The sequence below is a fragment of the Eschrichtius robustus genome, chromosome 11, assembly GCF_028021215.1.
Source record: "Eschrichtius robustus isolate mEscRob2 chromosome 11, mEscRob2.pri, whole genome shotgun sequence".
NCBI classification, from domain to species: domain Eukaryota; kingdom Metazoa; phylum Chordata; class Mammalia; order Artiodactyla; family Eschrichtiidae; genus Eschrichtius; species Eschrichtius robustus.
Window position 1 is genome coordinate 18,411,239 of NC_090834.1, and position 20,248 is coordinate 18,431,486.

The following is a 20,248-nucleotide window of genomic DNA, read 5'->3' on the forward strand; positions in this document are numbered from 1 at the left end:
CACAGGGTCAGTACCATCCTCAGTTTAGCAGTGCCCAAAACAAAAGATTTCACTCGTTCCTTTCATAGTTGCTCCCCTGGGCCAAAAGGGCAGGTTCTAAAGCTCAGTAGTGCCCGTTTACAAACTACCTTCACTCTGTTATGCACTTTATAATTTTTTTTTTTGGCCGCACCGCATGGCTTGTGGGATCTTAGTTCCCTGACCAGGGATCGAACCCCGGGCCCACAGCAGTGAGAGCGTCCAGTGGCAACCACTGCACCACCAGGGAATTCCCTCTTTATACATATTTTATTCACATAACCACCTAAAAGGTATTAGCCCCGTATTTTTTTAACAGAACAAGGAAATGAGGGCTCAGAAAGCTCAGAAAGGCCAAGTAACTTGTTTAAGGTATCCAGTTAGTAAATTCTGGAGCCTGGGTTTTCATCCAGGATGCCTCACTCTGAAGCCTTCACTCTTCCATCACTGCACACCGTCCCTAGAAAACCCCACCTCCGTAACGTCCCGGAGAGCCTCTTTCCTTGCGTGAGGAACCGTCATCCCCTCCCCAATTCCCGGGCTGTATTTCACTATCTTTAGCATCTCCCGGACTTTGTGCTCGCTGTTTCAACTTCCCAGTAAGTCTGTCCTGGTAGATACCCCCTGCTCTAAATAGCACCCTCCGTGATCTGCAAACATTACAAGGACATCAAAACAAAGCTATCAGTTGGGTTCCTAGCTTTAGCAGCCAGTCCAAACTCTTTTGTTTGATTCTCAGACAGCTTATTGACTAGGTGATGGGGTCAGAAGTTTTCTTTTCACCTCGCTTCTTCCAGAACCCGGCGCTCTGCTTAAAGAAGCAAATTCAGGGCAGGTGGGAAAAGTCCACCCATTTAAGATTTCAGATTTACGTATTTTTAGTAAGCACACATTACTTATCGGCCAACAACTTGTGGGAGTGGGAGAGGATTAAGGGAGAAAACAGCAGGAACTGAAGAGGCAAAGATTGCCTACACCCTTCTCCCTCTTGCATGAACTCGGGCACTGACAGCCCGCTCAGCGAAATGTTCGCAGAGGCTGCGTGTCCACACGAAGGGGCAGAAAAGTAGGGGAGGGCAGGAAGCTGATAAACTGTGTGATAAATGCAGCTGCTGTGTTTTACAAGATACCTGTTTTCTGCCATCAGGTGCCTTCACACATCTCCACCCCAATCTGAAAGAGGGTCCTGGCTCCCCACCCGGTCTCTCCTTCCTAATACCACCCCTCACCCTGACCCCAACAGTTTATCTTTGCATATTGGAAAAACTAGCATTTATCAAGTCATCTACTCCTCATAGATTGTTAAACAGACCACAGGGGTTATCAGTGGAGTTGATATAGGAAGATAAACAGCAATCTCTTATGCAAATAGCACTAAGAATGTGGGACTGGCCACAGGACAAAATCGGAATTTAGGAGAACTCGGATCTTAACACTTTTCCTCGGTTCCAACCCTGGAAACCCACAGGAACCTGGAGAAGATCCCCTGGGTGGATCTGCCTCTCCCTTTCTGCAGGAAGGGGCAGGTGTGTGTGTTGGTCCAACCTGCTCTGCAAGAGTGGTGGCTTCGTATCTAATAGAACTCTCTATGGCCACAAGCCTCTCCTCCTCGCAACAGCCGTTTCATTTTTCTGGGATTCAGACCCGCTGGAATGTGCTTTGTTCAGAAAGGGAGAAAAAGGTATTCTCCAAGGTGGGAGTAGGGGTCAGAGGGCAGCAGGGGAAAAAATCCAAGGAAAACCGGGAGTTCTGGGTTCTGAGACACCATCCACGTGACCAGGAGATACTAGCTGCCCCTGGGCTCTGCAAATCTGCCTTTGCCCAGCAAGAAGTGGGTCCAGGTGGCATCTTTTCAAATCCTTCTAATTATTTTAAGGGCAAATTCACATCAAGCACCAAGAGGTTAGTGGCTCCAAGTGACAAAAGAATTGCACTCGGACGGGCGGACGGAGCAAGCTGCTTCTCACACCAGGCTGCGGGCTGGGGAGGGGGAAAATGGGAGAATGACAGAATCCAGGGCTGGCCAGAATGAAAGCCTGAATGGAATAGGCTAATTTACACAGGAAGTAAGCACTTACCAGACCCTTCATCTCAACACACAAAACCCTCCGCCATATCTGGAAGCAATTACATCCAGTTAACATGATCTGCTTGCCACTAAAATTAACTGCAAACAGAAATATTTTTCACTTTTGCAACAGGGGATGCCAAGGTTTGGCCTATCCCCCCCCCTTGAGCCATTGAATCTGGCTGCTGGGGAATATTTAGCAGCTACTCAGCTCAAAAAACAAAACCCACTCTGTAGCTGTCAGGACACAAAAAGTAAAATAGTGGATAATTACGAAGGGGGGAAGGAGGGGGAGCGGTGGCAATGAAAACCATTGTGCTAGGAATTGAGGAAGGGGCCAGCGCTGGGCCCTAAACGGGTCTGCAGTGCTTGCAAGTCCAGCCCTGGTTTTCCACGCTCAACTTCAAGGAAGAAAAATGTTTTTAGAGTCACTCGATTTAGCAGCGGCTTCACGTTGTTTTTAGGTACCGTCTTTATCCCTTCTGCCAAGGGGACGGGGGTGGGGTATATAGGGAGGTAGACTCAGAAATGTTAGCGGATCCTTAATTTAGCAGAGCATCGAGGGGACAACTGTCACGATTTCACTTTTGCAGCGAACGTTTCCAATCCCTACTCTGTGAACGCCCTCGAAGCAGCTTTCACCTGCTCGCAGAGGGGCAAGAGCTGCTGTTTACTTGAAAGGATGCAGAGAGGACTGAGGGGGTGAGAAGTACCTCCTGAGGGTGTGTATGTGCCCAGCGATGAGCCAGGGTCCCATTCCCCAAGACTCCAGGTCCAGCTGCCGCCACCGCTGACCACGTCTCTCCTTTACTCTTTGCACCCATCCCCGTACTCGGTAGGAACTTATTTTTATTTCTCCTTGAACTACTGTCAACGATGCCATAAATGCCAGAGACAGAGGGACAGCTTTGTTTTGAAGTTCCTGAAGGAGGTGTCCTGTCCAAGCCCTCCCCGCACAGGCCCACCCTTTCTTGGCGACACTCGGTGTAGTTCACTCCTTTGTCACCAGGGGCCTTTAAAAAAGGCAGCAGCAGCAACAGCAGCAAAAGTGACGCATCCGTTTGCCAGACAACACACCAACGTCTCTTCTCAAAAAGTCAGGCCAAAGTTCCCCTCAAGAATGAGGTCAAACGCTGCTATTTTCCATGAAAATCACATTTAGAAACATTACTCACGGGCTGAAAAATACAGAAGAAGAAGCCACCTAAGTAAGTAGTCTTTCCATAAAGATTCTAGGCTGTGATGAGGGGGAAAAATGGTCTTGATGTGTGAAAAGGAAAAAAAAAGTGCTCTGCCATTCTTCTCCATTTAAAAAAACATTTTATGATGAGAATAAAGGAAACGCACATCCTTTCCAACACTGTGCCCTGAGACCATGCCACGTGCATGGCCCTGGGTGTCCCGTGTGCACCGTCCTATGAACAACATCATGGCAGCAAGTATGAAATTGACTTCCTCGCAATGAGGAAGCAGGTGGGTAGGTATCTATGGCGGAGCTCCAAACAGGCAGAGGATAAATTCAAACCCAGCTTCCACTGCAGACGCGACGCCGCCCAGCTTCCCACCGTTCTGCAGGCAACAACCTCCCCCAGAACATCCTGACGCTCCGGGAAGGCAAAAGCAAGCAAAGCATCCTCCCCTGAATCCCAGAGACAACCCCGGCCAGCATGAGGGACTCCGTCCTCCGCCCCAGACACCTAGGCACACACCCTCAGCTCTGTCACCACACAGCCGTCCAGGCATGGAAATGGTTAAGTCGCTCTCGCTGAATAAATCAAAAGTTCAAGGCTGCAACATACCACAGTGATTCCCTCTTTACATATGACAAGAACCAGAGAGGGGCTGAAATCCCAAGCATCCTGAGCGGGGTCTCCCCGGCCCGCACAGGTTATGCTGCCAGGGTCAGGGCCGCGGACCTTTAGCGGCAGCATTCATTTCCTGAACAGGACAAGTTCTCCTGACCATAAAGCTAATAGGGGCTTCCTTGCATGGCGAGCTCCGGCTGACAGGGCTACTTGCCACTGGCCACGCAGGAGGAGAGCGCTGGTTCCCATTAGTGGGTTATGATGCCAGGTGCTACTAATAAGGTACATCGGCAAGAAACAAGAGCCTGCTAAGTTGTCTCTCCAACTCTGGAAGTAATCAGGCCTGGGCTTCAGGGCTGGGAAGGGGGCCTTCTTTAAAGAGGAGGGCGGGGGGGAGGAGGGGACTTTAGCTACGGGAGACCCCCGGCAGCATCTAACCTGCTGAACGGCCTAAATAAATACATTTCAAACAATCCCTCCACTCTTCCCCCAGCTACCATAAAAGACTCGCCCGAATTAACACTCACGATGTTTCCCCCAGCGCTCCGGGCCTGATGGATCACCGAAGGCCATTACGGTCGGCCACATCTGCTTCTCACTATGGCAAGGAGAATTGTGCCAGCAGGCCTAATGGCATTAAGATCACAACGCTCAGCTAATCCACCTAGAGACCAATGCCAGGCGAGGGTGGCTTGGGGCTGGGAGTGAGAGGTTCCCTCGTCAGGCCGGGTCACAGGAGAAGCGGGAAGCAAGGGAGGCGGCCTCACACCTGAGTCCCTGCTGTGTGCTTTACGTGACGTGGTACCTCATTTAACATGGTCGAATCACATTGAGAGGTAAGGCGCTAACCTCACTTCACTGAAGAGGAGCCTGACGGTTCGGACAGGTGATGCCATCTGCCCAAATTCACAGTCAGGCGCTAGCATTCAAACCCAAGTCTACCTGAGATCGGTCTTTGTGCCCCTGCCCTACACACCTCGCCCTCTGCAAAGACAGGGGTGATGGTGTGGGTCTCATTCTTAGCATGCCTGGTGTGTATGTCCTTACTTATCACCTGGGGGGATCCAGATGGCCCTGAAGAGGGGAGACCTCTAAACACCACTTCCAACTGGCACACAACTCCTCCTCCCACCAAGATTTCTGTGACTGCATCTTCTAATAATTTCGCCAGTAAGGCCCCACTGTTTCAGGAAGTTCCTTCTCTTATCTAACCTGGATTCTTCCTACTGCAAAGCTGAACACAATCTTTTCCTGCTCAAGAAAATCAGGTCTTGAGGACAAGAACCGAAAAGTGAGCTAGGAATATGGAATTAAGCAGGTTTCTGCGAGTTCTTAGCCGAAGTTTCCGTGCTGACGATAAAGTACCGGATCCCCTCTTTGCAGCTGCAGAGATAAGCCTCATGTAGTCAAAACCCAACCAGAGTTTTTCCAGACTGAGCCAGCATAATAAGGACACGGGGGCTTTTAAGGGGAAACAGTAGAAAGGGGAATTTCTGATTATGCTGGCATGAAATTAACGACATGGAATTTTTATTTTTGTTAAATGGGTTTTTTTTTTTTCTCTCCCTTTTTCTGTTTTTGGAGTCAGCGTAAAAGGCCTCTATCACTGGAAGCTGGTCTCTCTGTATGTCTGTAAGAGATGATGGACCCATGTGGCCCCAGCCCCCAAAGACACAAACCCTTCGAGGTAAGCTGCACTCTCCCTCCCTCCTTTCAAGCCACCGGAGGAAGCCAGGAGGCCAGAACCGGCCAAGCGATGCGCCTCCTGGGCAGCAGCTGCAGGGAACATGAGTTGGTCCTTCCTGTGTCCCTCCTTCCCTTTGACTCCATCAGGGGCTGAAAATCCAAGCAGGACATTACGGAAAGAACCATGAACGTGAAGCCAGAAGACCTGGGCACAAACCCTGGTGCCACCCTTCACCGACTTACCAGGGACCAGTCCATTAACCTCTCGGGCTTCCCCCTCTGCCCATCAGGGAATGGGAAATGAATATCCACCCTACAGGGCAGCTGGAGGGTTTGAGAAGATTCTGATTACGAATGCACTTAGCACAGAACCTGACACGTATCAAGCACTCAAAGCGACGTTTGCTGAATCCTCCCTTGGAAGCATCCCGCGCTGTGGGGTGGGAAAGGAAAGGGGCTCTGGAACACACCGCATCCACAAGCTCAGACTTCTCTGGGTGAGAAGGTGTTTGTACTCTCCGTCTCTGCCCCGACCACAGTGATTTGCTGGCCTGACCACGTGCACAGGCAATAGGACGCTGCATCAGTGAGCCGCCTTGGCATCTGGAACTGATGACGGTGGAGTGCTGCCTAGATAAATTTAAATGAGGGCTGGAATGACTCATCAGGCTTCAGGTCAATGGGACAAAGAGTACCCTGGCCACCGTGCTACAAAAGATCAGCTTTTGGGGGAAAATGCAGGTGCTCACTGTGAATCAGCTCCAAACACACGGAGCCAGAGGCAGCGGTTCTTAGGTGCTGGATAAACGGACACCTCTGGGGGAAAGCAGGACCTGAACCAACACGGACACAAATTTTACCCTGCACTGCCAGCTTCACACCAACAGTGGCAGCAAAAATACAACAGCAAACGTTTACTTTCTGCCATCCTTCCTTGCACGTGACAAATATTTACTGATTAATTCCTGTAACAACCCAGCGAGTAGGTACTGTTATTATTCCCATTTTACAGATGAGCAAACAGGCACAGAGAGATTAAGTCATGTAACCATAGTCACACCGCTGGTAAGTGGTGAAATCGGGATTCTGACCCACATAGTCTAATTTGCTCAAAACGCCCATTTACTATGCGAAAAACATGGGGTTGGAGGTGGGGGAGAGGGGATGCCATGATAAATTTTCCTTTCTAACAAAATAACTACCACCGAGTCAGGGTTTTCACCTAAAACCACCAAAACAGAACTTGACTAAGAAAACCTTTACTTAACGTGGAAAATTCCAGAACCCTCCAATGGGCAAACTGAGGCACGCCCGTATTCATTTAGCAAGACTTGTATGTCTCACACGTGGGCTTTCAGTTGGACTTGGTTTAAAGTCATTAATTTTTAAAAATTAAAATAACGGGAAATGTTTTTCCCCTGAATTAGCAAGAAATCAGAGTTGTGAATGGAGTTTTGATTTTAACAGTTTAGGATAATCACTATTTTAAAGATTCATAAGTAGTTTTCCTAGAACAAGCAGGAGGGGGAAAGTATTGCTGAACTAAAGCTTTCTTCCCCTCTCCTTCCAGCAATTAGCAGCTCTAACCAATAGTGACAGCAAATTAAAATGGGACTTCTCACCGAGATGAAAGAGCAGGCAACTTTCTTCCATGAGAAAGAAAATAAAAGAACTCATCTTCAAAATTTCCAAGAGTTCAGTCTAGATCCCAGACGACGCAGTAACCCTAAGCAGGTTAAAGTATTAAAAAACGAAGTCAGAGCAGACAAAATCAAATCAAACTGACCCCCTATTTTAGCTGGCTGACTGCCAAACCAGAGCAAAATCCAATTAACCAAAAGGGCTTCATGAAGATATAAGTGAGTGCAGAAGGGGCAAAAGGAGAACTTTTTTAAGAGTTCAACAATCCAGAAATAGCTCATCCAAGTGCCTGGTTTCACAAATGAAGAAGTGAAAGCTCAGGATGAGAAAGAGACCGACAGTAGTGACAGAGTTTAAAAACAAAAAATACAGAGCTGAGTGTAGAGGCCCCACCTCCAAAATGGCAGGACACACCACCACAAAGCCATCTTCCTCTCTTCACAACCAATGACCTCTCCAACAGACTAGATTTCCAGAAGCCCACGAGCTTATAAACTTAAGTCATTCATCACGCCCCAAAAGGATACTTCCTGGAAATAGAAATGGTTTCAGAAAGGATTTGGGCAAATCTGTGAATGACAGAGCAGCCATAAATAGCTATTAAGAGAAGCTGGGCTCCACCTGACCTTTAGGATTGACGTCAAGGAACAGAGCTGTAGCCTCCAACGGTGGTATCTTAGGGATGGTGTTGGCACCCAAAGACTAGGTCAGATGGATCTGACCCAGAAGAGCAATGCCCATGTGCTTATATGGCCTGGCGCGGAGCACCCAGGACTGTGAATTAGAAGGCGAGCCGAGCTCCTGGCTCTAGCCATTTATAGCTATGTGACCTTGGGTACGTCATTCACTCAAAGCTCATTTTCCTCATCTGTAAGTTGGGGCTGATAACGGTGACAATCCCTTACCCAAAACCCTTGGCTGCTTCAGAAATCCAAACTGTTCAGATTTTAGAAAGGAACTATGGGGCCTATAATGTTCACCAGTCCCAGAGGAGTCTAGGGAAGCACTCTGTAATCAAACACATTAATATTTTTGCAGCAAAACATACGAATATTCAAAATAGGCAGGATAAATATAGCCTCACATCAGTTCAGATCAGGTTTTGCTACCAAATGAGTTTGCTGCAAACTTACCCAGAGCCTTTTAGCTTTCAGAGCTTTTCAGACTTCATCATCACAGATATGGAATGAGGGACCTGCACCCCCTGAGCGGAGGCTGTGAGGTTAAGAGAGATAAAGTCATTAGAGGCGCTTTGCAAAGGAAAAAGCCGAACAACCAATAAGAGGCATTATTAATATTCCTGCTGTTGCTATCATTACCTCACTGCATACTCTTTTCCAAATAGAATCTCGTTTGACCTCAGAGGTGCCTAAAGCTGGCAGAATGATGAGAGAGGACCAAGAGTTCGGGGCAGCTTCTAAATTCCCCAAGTGGCCTAAGCCAAGGTCAACGGCTACTGATCCTCTACACGGTCAACCACTGAACACCGAGCAGCTGGCCACCTGAAAGAGGCCAAGGCAAAGGGCCAGGCAGAACCCTGACATCCCAGCGATGTGGCTCATGTACCCTAGGCTGGTCCTGGGAAGCCTCTGAGAAGGGCTGCACACCTGAGTGGGGGGAAGCAGGCTGAGCCCACCCATGTGGTTCCTGAGCACCCCTGCAAGAACCAGGCAAGAGTTCCTACTGTGTGTGTGCAGGATACACACTGTAGCTGATCCAAGGGCTTGTCTGTAGAAGACCCAGAGGCTCCCGGGAAAGCAGATCCCACTCTGATTCTGCAGCACTAAATTCACAAACATATTAAGACCAGGCTATATGAGCCTGGGGAGACTGAGGACCACGAGGGCGGTGTTGACACTTAAGTCAACCACAGCTCCCCGTAATCTTATCCCATGTATATAACTCTTAAGAAGGAGAAGGTGCACCTGGCCTGGTAGAGCTGGTCCCTAGACCAGATCCAGACAAGGCTACATGCAGAACAGGCCCAGCCTTTCAGGGAGAGAGAGACAGAACAGAGACTGAGTCTAGGGAAGGAGAGTCCAATCTTCCTGATGTGACCCTCCCTCTCTCAGACATTACCCTCTGTAACATGGGCCCCCTGGGAAGGTTTTAGGGTCCAGCACTTACTCCTAAATCTGCCTGGATAGATCTGCTCATCTAGCAGGTCTTCTGATTGTTCTGACTGCCTTCTGGATCCTTTAGGCAGGTAAGCCCTGTTTGATTTACCCAGATAGCATCTCTCTGTGGGCTTTCCATCAATCCATGGCTACAGCTGACATTGCTTTTACATCTCACCATGCACTGCAGGGACCACAGCTTTATAAAGTTTCATTCAAACTGTCTTGTCGGGCCAGCAGGCTCCCTTCTCACCAGCTTGGGACCAAGTCGTGAGGAAAGCTCCCGATGGTTTGTTGTAGAATCAAACCCTCCTTCCTGCATCCCTTCCTAACACTCTCCCCTTCCTTCCTCTCCATGCCCTTCTACCCCTCACCAAGAAGAAAGACAACAATAACTACCAAGCACCTAACCTTTACCTACCAGCCTACTGGCTTAACAACAAAATAAAATAAATCGTGTAGCCTGTTATTTCATCATGTTCGTCACTGTCATATTCACAGCCAATTCCACAGCCTCCTGACATCAGATCTCCCACTCTGGCTGCTCTGCCTCGCCTTTTTTGTGTGTGCTACGCTGGGACTTGTGATGTGGGGGAAGGAACAGAGTGCAGTAGGAAATAGGGAAGTCTCTCCCTGTCTCTCAAACCTTAATCCTGGAGGTCTGAGAGACAGAGAGAGAGGAGAAGTCTCCCCAAAGTACACCTGACCAGGAGCCAGGGACTGCCCGTCAGAGCGAGGGCGGAGTGTACACGGGAACATTCTCTCCACCCTTGACTTCCTGAGAACTCACAGCTCTCCATCCAGGGCACAGCCCCAGGCTCCAGCTTCTTGGGCTGCAGCAGCCTACTTTCCACCCTCAGTCAAAAGCACAGTCTCCGTGTCAGCAGCCCACAGCGTGATGCCAAGGACGCCAGGACTGGCGGCTTGCCATCACAAGCTCACAAGGACGGGGATGTCCTCGGCACCGCCTCACAGCCAACCCAACCCGTCGATGGCAGTGCTGTGGACACTACACGCTAGAACTCAGAGCCAGGTGGGGCGATGCAGAGATGAGACCCAGGCGAGATGGAAGTGTCTGAGGGTCCATTCCTCACCCTCCTGGTTACTAAGTGCCAGTCACAGCTCCAGGGATTTCCGGATGTTACTTCGTTAATTCAGCATCCCACCCTACAGACCACCTCCATTTTAAAGAGGGTAAAACAAGGCTCAAGAAGGTTACATAACGTTGCCAAGCTCTCACTGCTATGTATGGCTAGTTCTGCCACCCATGCTCTGAGGGGGTAGACCACAGACAGCCCTCCACCTCTCCCCAGAGGAACAAGGGTCCCACAGAATGGGAACTTGGAACCCCTGGGAGAGTAATAGCTTTTGTAGCCCTCTCAGGTAAAAAGAAGCAAGCAAGACCCAACAAGAAGCCAGAAAAAAAAACCCTGCTTTCCAGGGAACAGGGGTTGGGAGAAACGGGTGAAGGTAGTCAAAAGGTACAAATTTCCAGTTATAAAATAAATAAGCCCTGGGGATATAACACACAACATGATGACTACAGTTAACAATACTGCATTACATATATGAAAGTTGCTAAGAGAGTAAATCTTTAAAAAGTGCTCAAGGAAAAGAAAGTCCTATGTACGTTGATGGATTTTAACTAAGTCGACTTATCATAGTGATCATTTCATAAAATATACAAAAATCAGATCATTACATTGTATACCTGAAGCTGTTACATGTCAATTATACCTCAATTTAAAAAATTACTTTCCTGGGACTTCCCTGGTGGTCCAGTGGCTAAGACTCCACGCTCCCAATGCGGGGGGCCCGGGTTCAGTCCCTGGTCAGGGAACTAGATCCCACATGCCGCAACTAAGAGTTCCCATGCTGCAACTAAAGATCCCGCATGCCGCAACTAAGACCCAGCACAGCCAAATAAATAAATAAATAAATAAATTTTTTAATTACTTTCCACTATACCCCATTTCTCATAGCACATAACTGAAATAATTCACGTCCGGAAAAGATGACCACCTATCTGGTCGAGTTTGGGGAGAGGGTTTCCTCTTTAGGAAAGTTTGAGCAAAAACAAACACAACCTCGGTCTATTTCTGAGCCGTACAAGCATCACGAAGACACACCTTAGTGGCGGTTATTTTTCGCACCCGACCGGAAAGGGATCGGCTATGTTTAGCTCAGCAGCACTTTCCACAAGGTAAGCAAGTCTCAGAGCCCCCCATTAAGCGGTGTTGGAGCAGGTTCCAGCTCAGCTTGGGCTAATCAGAGGACCCCCAAATGCCTCCACCTCCATGCCCCCAGCCCCTCTCCTTCCCACCCCCTCCTGAATGGTCAACAGAAGAATGGGGGGAGGGTGGAAGAGGGCAAAAGTGAAGAATCCACCCAAGATCAGCAAAACAGCAGGCGAGAGGGTGTGCAGGGAAATGTTATCACAGATGGCAAGAGAAACTGGACTTCTTGACACCATTCACCCGACCCAGGAACCCAGGGTGATGTGATGGGCATATCCTTACGACAGATGCAGATGAACACCAAACTCACTAAAGGTTCCCTCTGTGTTTACTCCACTTCTGATGAGCAATTTTCAAAACCCTCTGTTCTGTAGGTACGATCCTCTTCGGGACTGATGACTCCAAGAGGCAGCCAAGTGCAAGAGGGTTAAGACCTGAGTCTGACTCCAGCTCTGCCTCAGTGTATACATGACCCTGGGAAAAGGTCTTAGCACCTTCCTATGTAAAAGAACGTCATCCACCTTGAAAAACTGCTGTAACAAAAACGTGACTCCATGAAAAGCACTTGAACCAGGCATGTCATAAAAGTTATTTCACAGAGAAAGAAACAGAAGCCAGAGGGAAGCCAATGCTAACCCAAAGTGGTATTTAACTCAACGTGAGTAGGGAGGGGTTAAAAGTAAGGCCGCACGCTGCAAAACCAATGTCTCTCCTACCCATCCTTCCCCCGTGAATTTAAATCAACTCCCTCGAAATGTGTTTACAGGGACAGAGAATGAGAAGGGAGAGGAAGCAATGTTCCTGGTGATGAATGTTCACCAGGAATGACGTTTGGAACCTGCAGCTGCTCTTGTGATCTAAGCAGCCTCCAGCCCCTCCCATCCTCCAGAGCTGCAGACAGGCTGCCTTGGCAGGAACCACCACATGGGAACTCAGGTGCCTGAAACCTGGCTACGTGGCCACATCCAGGCCGTGGGCCCTTCCTCCGCACCCCACTTCTCCCTCCCTCCACTTGATGAGTCACTCCAGGCAAAGGAGAACAGACCCAACAGCAGGAAAAGCAAAATGGGAGCCCAAATGCAAAAAAGAGAGGAAAGAGCCTAGTAAGAAAGTGAGCACAGGGACTTCCCTGGCGGTCCAGTGGTTAGGACTCTGCGCTTCCACTGCTGAGGGCGTGGGGTTCAATCCCTGGTCGGGGCACTAAGATCCCGCAAGCCGCACAGCGTGGCCAAAAAAGCAAATGAATAACATAAAATCGTATTTTTTAAAGAAGAAACTGGGCGCGTAAGTTCCCCAGTGTTTAGCAAAGACCCGAGGCCCCCTCACCACACCTGAAAAGTGTCCCCCCACAGGTGGTTTTTCGCAAACAGCAAGGAGAACAGGGGAGCCAGGCCCCAGGACTCGGGAATAGCTGCGTGTGAAGGCAGGGTCAAGGCCAGAAATTCAGGGTCGGGGGGAGGGGTACAGAGGGGCCTACCTGTGCTGCTCCACGGCCTCGTTGTCAGGAAGCTCCACCCCGCAGACGCTGCACTGCTCCCCGACAGCGCGGCTCTCTGCCTTCATGCCCACGGCCAGCTCACCCAGCTTGCTGAACAGCTCCCTCTGGATGAAGCCCTGGGGCAGCAGAGCCCCGTAGGTGCTGAAGTCCATGGAGACGGCCAGGGTGGGCTGCACGTGGAGGCCCGAGGTCACCGAAGACGGCATGCTCAACACGGCATCGGCCTTGTGGTTGGGCAGCACGGAGTAGATGCCCAGGTGTTTCTCAGCTGGGGGCGCGGGGGGCTCCGGTCGGCCTGGGGGGCCCTGGCCAACCTCGGTTAGAGGCGGCAGCTGCTCGGCGCCCTCCTCACGTCCGTAGTGCAGCTCTCTAGCGCTGGTAATGACACTGCTCCGAGTTGGGGTCCCGGGTCCCTCCTTGGCCCTTTCCTCAACCTTGTCCCCCATGCCGGCTGAGACGCTAGACCCGGCTGCCCCAGGGCTGTCCTGGCCGGGCACCTCATCCACCTGCATCATCTCCGGCTTCACCTCGGCCACCGCAGGGTGCCGCCCAACCCCAGCCAGAGTCGGCTCCTCAGGCCCGGCAGGCAGCTGAAGGGCCCCCTGCAGGAGGGACTGTCCTATGGTCATCAAACTGTCCACCGCCGCCTTGGTGGGACTCATGGCTGAAAGGCCGAATGAGGTGGAGACGGAAGGGCTCTGGTCCACCATGGGCCCAGGGAGGCTCTGGGCAGCTACGCGGGCATACCCACTCTCCTCGCTGGAATGCTTCGAGATGAAAATGTTCTTGAGATACCGAGCCTTGCGGTCCTCTTCCTCCTCGGCCCCGCCGTCCGCCATGGTTGCCTCCGTGTCATTGTCGTCTGAGGCCTGGATGGTCTCCAGGATCTTCAGGCACTGCTCCTCCAGGTACTCGATCTCCAGGATCTCAGCTGCGTACAGCAGGTCATCCAGGTCCTCCGCCTTGGCTTGCAGCGTGGCCGTGTACGCGTACTCCAGAATCTGCTGGAAGGTCTTCGGAGAGAGGAAGTCCAGAGTATAGTGCTGGCTGTTGCGGTGGAAGAGGATCTCAAACATCTTGCTGGTGCAGGCCAGCACAGTCCGGTGGGCGTGGAACTCCTGGCTGTCCACCATGATGACCACATCGCACAGCGTCCCGGCCAGCCGCATCTGGTTGGCCTTGCAAAGGAGCCCCGTGGGGTGGCTGGGGTTCTGCAGCTGGATTATGCCCATCTTTGTCAGATCCATGGTGCTCCCCGAGGCTTAGGCATGAGTCTCTCTTTCCTTCCTGGCTCTGTGCGGCAGGGCAGGGTGGGTTTCCTGGGCCAATGTCGAGGCCTAAAGGGAGAAAGGGGGGAAGAGGCCAAAGAGATGCAAGAACAAAAGGAAGATTAGCTAGTGTCCCTAAAAGTAAGAATTCAAACAATAGCACCTCCCCCAAACCTGCAGCAAGACAGTCTTGGAGATTTTAATGGAGGGGAAGTGGCTTCCTAGAAATCTACATGTCTGCCTTTGCAGGCCCAGGGATGATGAAGGTAAAGAGAGGGTTCTGCTACAGCACATGCCTAACTCACTGCTCTTTGACATCTGTTAGACGAAGTCAAATGAAAATTTACAATAGAGTCTTGTGAGTCTTGGGCTTTCTTTAAGTCTGAGGGTGGGGGGCTCGCATGCAAAGCCAACACTGATGATGAGAAGTTGCCCAGCACTTAATTTAAAAGAATAAGAATTTAACCCCTTCCTCTGGTCAGTGTAAGCACTCAGTTTCACTCTCAACACCCTGTGCAGCAAACCTCATCTTGGAAACAAAGTTTTTCTAAATCCTGCCTCACCTGGTAGCCCCAGGAGCAAAACCCAGCCTAGCTGGGGCTAGCAGCCTAGAGTCGCAGCCCACAGAAATCTAAGGGCAAAGTTCTTCTCCTCCAGCCCACCTCCTCACCCTCAGACAATGCCTTCCTGGACCTCTGTCCTTCCACTCTTCTCAGAGCTGCAAAGGACTGATGAACCCTTGCCCTGACCACCTCCTTTGGCACTAAGAGAAATACACACACGTAGCCCACGTACTAGCTTGGCTCACTTCTGCCCACTGCCCATGGGTACCTCAGAGTGATTGTGTATGTAATCCAAAATCTCGACCGTGTGTGCATGCACCAGCCAGAGAGGGGGAGAGACTTAACACATGTGCACACTTATATAATATGGCACACTTATCCCCTGCCCACGAGTGCCCAGTAGTCAGGAGGATCTGTAATATGTAGGCTAGGCCATGAAGGACCTATAGAGAGATCCTAGGAAACATGCACCCCTAAAGCCAGGAGTGCACATGCTGGGAACATGAACTCCAAGTGTACCTCACAGGCTCCCAGGAGTGGGCAAGTCCTGTAACCCGGAGCAGTAATTGATACTGTTAATGGCTTGGAGGTGCGAGAAGTGATATTGGCACCAGCATCTATGATGTGAGTTACATTGAATATGAAGGGAAAACAGGGCTGGAGACAAAGGACTCTCCCAAAGCGCTGTCTGGGATCGGTAACAGGGCTCTGAGACTCACAAACCTGTCTAAAGAGTGTCAGAAAGACCTCACAGGCCCAGGTCCCTCCCAGTCTCTGCCTAGCTGTGGCCAATATTGCGGTGAAATGAAGTGGGAGCAACGCAGAGCAAGGGCTCCTGCTCGCTCTTGGAACACTGCTGGCCTCCGCCCCCAAAAGGAACCCTATTGGCTCCCGAGCCACAAATCTTACTCGGAAAGGGTTAACAGGGCGACTAATCAAGACCCTTTTTGCTCCCACCCTGGGGTGGGAACTGGGGCCATGGGGTGGGGGTGGGGCAGGGGGTGGGAGCGGTGACCATTCACCCGCGCCTTGCCACCATGCGCTTCCCCGCAGACTTCGGGGTTTACAGAGAACTAGGAGGGAGCAATCGGAAGAATGTAAGCTGGGCTACCCGAATTCCTCCCCAAAAGCAAGCTCCGTGGGTCCTGAGGGAAATCAGGGTGCCCTGGTCAGCCGTCCCCGCCACCCGCGGCTCGGCGCCCGCGATCCGGCTGGCGCTGGCTGCAGCGCCCAGCCCCGCGGCGCGGGAGAAAGCCGGCGCTAACCCGCTCGAGCTCCGGGGATCGATCGCGCTCTCACACTGCCCGCCCCCCACCCCCGCGCCCAGTTCCCAGCCGTCCCCACGGAGACTTGGAGACGACTTCAGCAAACTTGGGGAAGCAACTTTTCCGGGAAAGCCAGACGGCAAAGAGAAAGGGAGCCGGGCTAGGGAAGAGGGAAAGCGAAAGAGACCCGGACGAAAGGCAAGAGTCCGGGCGGGCCGGACGCCTGGGCGAGAGCGGCGAGAAGGCGGACCCGCCTTGCGGAGAAGTGGAAGCACAAAAGCCCGACAGCGAGTTGTGGAAGGAAAAGCGAGAAGGGATCTGCGGGCCCTCCCTCTCCGACCCTGGGCCATGACCCCCGAGAGCGACGGGCAAGGTCCCCGGCCTCAGGCTGGTGGCGCCAGCAGCCGGCGCGCCCGGCCCAGGCACGTTGCTAGCGTCCCGGGGAACAGGCGAGCGAGTCGGTGCCGAGCGCGTCCGTGCGTTCCAGTGGGTCCGCGGGCCGGCGAGATAGTGCGCATTTCGAGCGCGTGTTCCAGGGGCTGTACGAGCGAGCTGCCGGCGCGCCGGGATGAGAAAGCCATCCCGAACGCATCAGGTGCAGAGCCGAGCACCCACCGAGCGCGGCCGGGAGCGCACAGCGAGCTCCGGCACCACGGCCGGTCCAGCCGAGAGCCGAGGAGGGCCCGGAGCGCTGGAGACACTCCAGCGCTCCGCTACGGAGCCCCTCCCTCCAAAACCGAGGGGATTAAATAAGTCCAATCAAGAAAAAGAGCCCACCAGGTTTTTCAAAGAGAAACAAAACCCAAGTGACTCCCAGTCCTGCTCCCCTCGGCACCCAGATCCACTCCTCGTATCCTCCGAGTCTAGCTTCCCAGCCGGTGGGCGAATAAACACACAAATAAACCACAGCCCTATCTCGCGCCCGCGCACCGGTCGGCATACATATGAGCACCCACCGGCTGCCGGCTCCTCCACCGGCCCCTGGTGGTACAAAGCCTCCTGATTCCCAACCCTCGGCTTGCGCCCTCAGCCCCCGCAGACCGCTCTGCCTCCCACCTCTCACCCCGATCGTGCCCTGGAGCGGAAGGGCTGGGGAGGCAGCTGCGCCCAAGCTGACAGCCGGGGCTCCCCCTTCTAGCAGACCCCAACTGCCGCTGGCGACGGCTGCGGCAGCAGGAAGGGAACAAGCCGAATAAAATAAGGCACAAGCCCAGCGGCCGAGTGGCCGAAGCGAGCGCGCCCCCCAGACCTCTCCAGCCCCGGGGCGCCCCGGCGCGCGGCTATCGCTGGGCGGTGCGCCCCTCCCCGGCCCCCCACTCACCACTGCCGAGCCGGGCGCCGTGGGGTGTGTGTGCGTGCCTCTTGGGGGTGTGTGCCTGTGTCGGGGAGGGGTGTTGCTGGGGAACTGTTGCTCTCGGTATCACGGCGGCAGCGGCGGCATCGCCCGGCAGTTCGCAGTACCCGCTCTCATCGCCCTCAACTCCTCTGTGCTGCGAGGTTAGCAAATCACCACCGGCTGCGGCGCCTCCGCCGCGTCCCACGTCAACGCCGAGCCCCCTCCCCTGCGAGGCCCCGGCGCCTCTCCATCTTTAGTGCTGGCGGCCGAGCCCGGCTCCCTGCCCACAGCTGCCCCCCTTCCCTCCTCCCTCCCCCCCCCCCTCCCGCGCTGTCCCCGGGCTCAGCCCGCCCACCACCCGCACTGGCCGAACCCGCGCGCGCTCCCCGCCCCACCCCTCCCCTCCCCTCCCCTCGCCTCCGCTTCCCTCCGCTTCCCTTCCCTCCCGTTCCCTCCCCTCCCTTCCCCGCGCGCCGCGCTCCAGGCTTCGCCTGACATCTAGCTGCTGCTGGGGCGCTGGCGGCTGCCGCTCACCGGCCAAGCCGAGTGGAAAGAAGGAGCTCGTGGAGAGGAGTGCCAGGGACTCGGAACCTTTAGTGGGGGCAGTGGAGGTGAGGGGCGAGGAGCAGCCCCCACCTGCAACCCCAGGTTTTTAATTTCCACTGGAAACGGGTTTTCTTTTCCCCTGCTGCTCCAGGCGCGGAGTTTGGTCTCCGGCTCCAATGTTTGCCCCATTCAGTGCGTGTCATCTCTCCTTTAACTTTTTCTCCGGGCTCCGGGCGGCATCCCCTGTACCCCGACATCGGTTTTAGAAGGTCGCTTTCCCGGGCCCCAAGCCCAGGCCTTTCGTGCCTCCGGGCCTTCTGACCATCCAGATTAGCCTCCAGGTGCCGAGTTCGCGGGCCCGGGTGAACCAGGTGCCAGCGGGTGTGCGGGGATCTATGGTCGAGGGGAGACTCCCCATTTTAGCTGTCACGACCCCTGGAGGCCAAGGTCGAGTCCCGAGGGAAACTTTTCTTCCTCTCAGTCTTGAGCATTTCCTGGGCTTCGCACCCCCCCATCGCCCCCCACCCCCACCCCGGAACCTGGCTGGAAACAGTTCCCGAGAACTGCGGTCAGTCAGTTCAGGGCAAAGTCTTCAGGGGGCGAGTGAAAGCTTGAAAAAGCTTCAGGCCCCCAAAAGTGCCTCCTCTCAGCCGGCCGCTCCACTTAAGAGAGTGGAGTTGAGCTCAGTAATCCCAGGGAAGAGCAAGCAGAAGCAATGTGCCTTTCCGCGGGCTGCGGAGAGTCCCCTTCTCTGTCCTTACCCTGGAGCTTGGCAGAGGTAGGAGACAAGAGGTGGGAAACGCTCTTCTGGGCACAAACTTTGACCGCCGGCTAATGGCCAGGGTCGTGGGGGTGCGGGGGGGGGGGTGTGGAAAGCGCCCTCCCTGGGTCTCCGGACAGTCAGCCCTGGAGGTCCTACAGTCTTAGCAACCCGGGTGGGTCTTCAGGCACTGAGTCCTGAGTCCCCTCCGTCAGTCCCTGACACGCGGCGTGGTTCAGAGGTTTCCCGCAAGACTCACGTATGATCGCATCCCGCTGCGCGCCTCTGGCACCGCCCCAGGCCAGGAGTCAGGTCCCAAGAACTGAAGGGTCATGGAAGGTGGCAGAAGCCAACTAGAGGCAAAAATCCACTTCCAGCCTCACAAGGCCACTTGGCTGGAGTTTACATCAGAACTGATACGGTTCACAAGAGCTGCTAATGGGGTGGTCCCAAAGACAGGCGATTCCATCCCAGCAAACATCGCCCCTGTCTCCTACTCGCAGGGAAAGTGCTCAGACCTGCAGGAGTCATGGGAGAGAGGAAGACCCGTGAGAAGCCACTTGAAAGTGAAAGAAGGGAGTTAGTTATCCTCTGATAGAAGACAATACAGCAACGTCTAACAGGTGCCTGGGAACACCCAGTCCCTGGGTATTAGATTAACAATAAAGAACAAACTGTGAAAGGACTATTTTTCTAGCTAAGGTCTACAGTCTGTAAGAGGAAAGGAATTTAAAGAAAGTTCAGAAAGAACTGGTCTGGTAGTTGAGGGGTTAAGACTCCGCGCTTCCAATGCAGGAGATGCAGGTTCGATCCCTGGTCAGGGAACTAAGATCCCACAGGCAGTGCGGCGCAGCCAAATAAAAAAAATAATAATAATAAATAAAAAAGAAGAAAGAACTGATCTGATAAACAGCAAGGACTTACGGTGTAGCAGAGGGGACTATAGTCAATATCTTGTAATTACCTGTAATGGGAAAAATCTAAATACACATATATGGATAACTGAATCACTTCGCTGTACGCCTGAAACTAATACAATATTGTAAATCAACTATACTTCGATTTTAAAAAAAGAAAGAAAGAACTGGTCTGCAAAGAGAGCAAGAGGAGAGAGGTATAAGGAGAGAAGACAGTCCTAGAGCCTCGCCAGGGAAATGGAAAGAAGAAAGAATCATTAAAGTGTTGCGCTTCTGCCTAGATGGTACCTGTTGAAGGTTGCTGCCTCGCTGCCCACATCCACCTACCGGCCCCTCCTGAGTGCATTAGCAAAAGCACACAATTAACCCCTGATCTGATCTCGTATTAATCCTCAAATCAGAGAAAGGGAGACTCTCTGGAAACAACGGGAAAGAAAGAACCATCCCTCCATGGCCCTGGACCGCACCCCCCCCCCCCCCCGCCCCGCCACCTCCATGCCATAGTCATGCTATGTGAAAATCT

General features: G+C 52.8%; 1 protein-coding gene across 1 annotated transcript in view; it reads right to left on the reverse strand.

Annotated features, from left to right (window-relative positions):
- Positions 1-17,604, reverse strand: part of ZBTB16 (zinc finger and BTB domain containing 16) — a 191,406-nt gene extending 173,802 nt beyond the window's left edge. The window contains exons 1-2 of the mRNA XM_068555344.1: positions 17,488-17,604; positions 13,050-14,407 (exon numbers count right to left, since the gene is read on the reverse strand). Coding sequence (XP_068411445.1) covers positions 13,050-14,317 — 1,268 coding nt within the window. The 5' untranslated portion in view covers positions 14,318-14,407; positions 17,488-17,604. The remainder of the gene's footprint in view (positions 1-13,049; positions 14,408-17,487) is intronic.
- Positions 17,605-20,248: the final 2,644 nt, after the last annotated feature.